Below are 796 nucleotides of genomic sequence, written 5' to 3'. Positions count from 1 at the left end.
CGTGGCTGTTTCAAGTGCACGTGTATGTGTCTCTTTGTTTTCTGCTTCGTGTGACAAACACCTCAAACTGGAAGTGGAAAAGAGCTTGAAGCCTCATTTTTCGAAAAATTGTTCACTATCTTCCAAACTGCTTCTTGTGAAGCGCGTTAATTTGAGTTTACTGTCATCGTACCGCGCTCAAGTCCAAAACAAGTTCTTAGTTTGTCTCCACGTGACCAACCTTTGGACGAGTCGTCCTCGATGGGCTGTTTGAAGGCGGTGATGTCACTGAAGGTGCACAAAAACAGGACCACCTTCTCCTGCTCATTTCGAATGGGCGCGATCTTGACAAAGAACCACACGGGCGTCCCTAAAAGCACAAGGAATCATCTTAAAAGGTCACAGTGATTCCGCGCTGACGACACAGGTGGAAACAAACATTGGCGACTCGGCATCAACCGGCGAGGAAGTGTTCAGAGACCACTTTGAAGTAAGCCGTGCACATTCCGGAATACATTTGCATGATGAGGGGAATGCGGGGTACTCACTGTTCTTTTTGTACATGAGGATTTCAAATGAGTTCATCTCGTAGTTCTCAAACGTCAGACGCACTTTTTCTGTCGTGTCTTTGTCGGTGAGCTCGCCATACATGAAGCTGGAAAAAAAAAATAAAAAATTTGACATTGAAAGAGTAGACATTAATGAATGTACAAATGTTTTAATAGGTTACTTAGATTTTTGTTTTGAATATTCCCTTGTTGAAATAGTTTTTCAATGAATGCTGTCCCCAAATGTTTCCATTTTTAAATATTTTTTT

General features: G+C 42.1%; 1 protein-coding gene across 1 annotated transcript; it reads right to left on the bottom strand.

Annotated features, from left to right (window-relative positions):
- Window positions 1-8: 8 nt before the first annotated feature.
- LOC109509066 (potassium voltage-gated channel subfamily H member 1-like) lies at window positions 9-695 on the bottom strand. The gene is made up of 2 exons (XM_019858988.1): window positions 528-695; window positions 9-349 (listed from the first exon to the last, which is right to left on the bottom strand). Exons 1-2 carry the CDS (start codon window positions 676-678, stop codon window positions 147-149), a joined length of 354 nt encoding a protein of 117 aa, XP_019714547.1. The 5' UTR covers window positions 679-695; the 3' UTR covers window positions 9-146.
- Between the last annotated feature and the right edge of the window lie 101 nt (window positions 696-796).

Source organism: Hippocampus comes, unplaced genomic scaffold (assembly GCF_001891065.2).
Source record: "Hippocampus comes isolate QL1 unplaced genomic scaffold, H_comes_QL1_v1.1 C16752268, whole genome shotgun sequence".
NCBI lineage: Eukaryota > Metazoa > Chordata > Actinopteri > Syngnathiformes > Syngnathidae > Hippocampus > Hippocampus comes.
Note: the sequence above shows the minus strand (reverse complement) of the source record. Positions and strands in the feature narration are given on the sequence as shown.

What these genes read in the sequence shown, in the direction of transcription:
- LOC109509066 (XM_019858988.1), bottom strand. Translation starts at nt 678, where the DNA reads ATGTCTACTCTTTCAATGTCAAATTTTTTATTTTTTTTTTCCAGCTTC. An exon ending in CCTCATGTACAAAAAGAACA is followed by an intron (nt 350 to 527) that starts GTGAGTACCCCG and finishes TTGTGCTTTTAG; the next exon opens with GGACGCCCGTGTGGTTCTTT.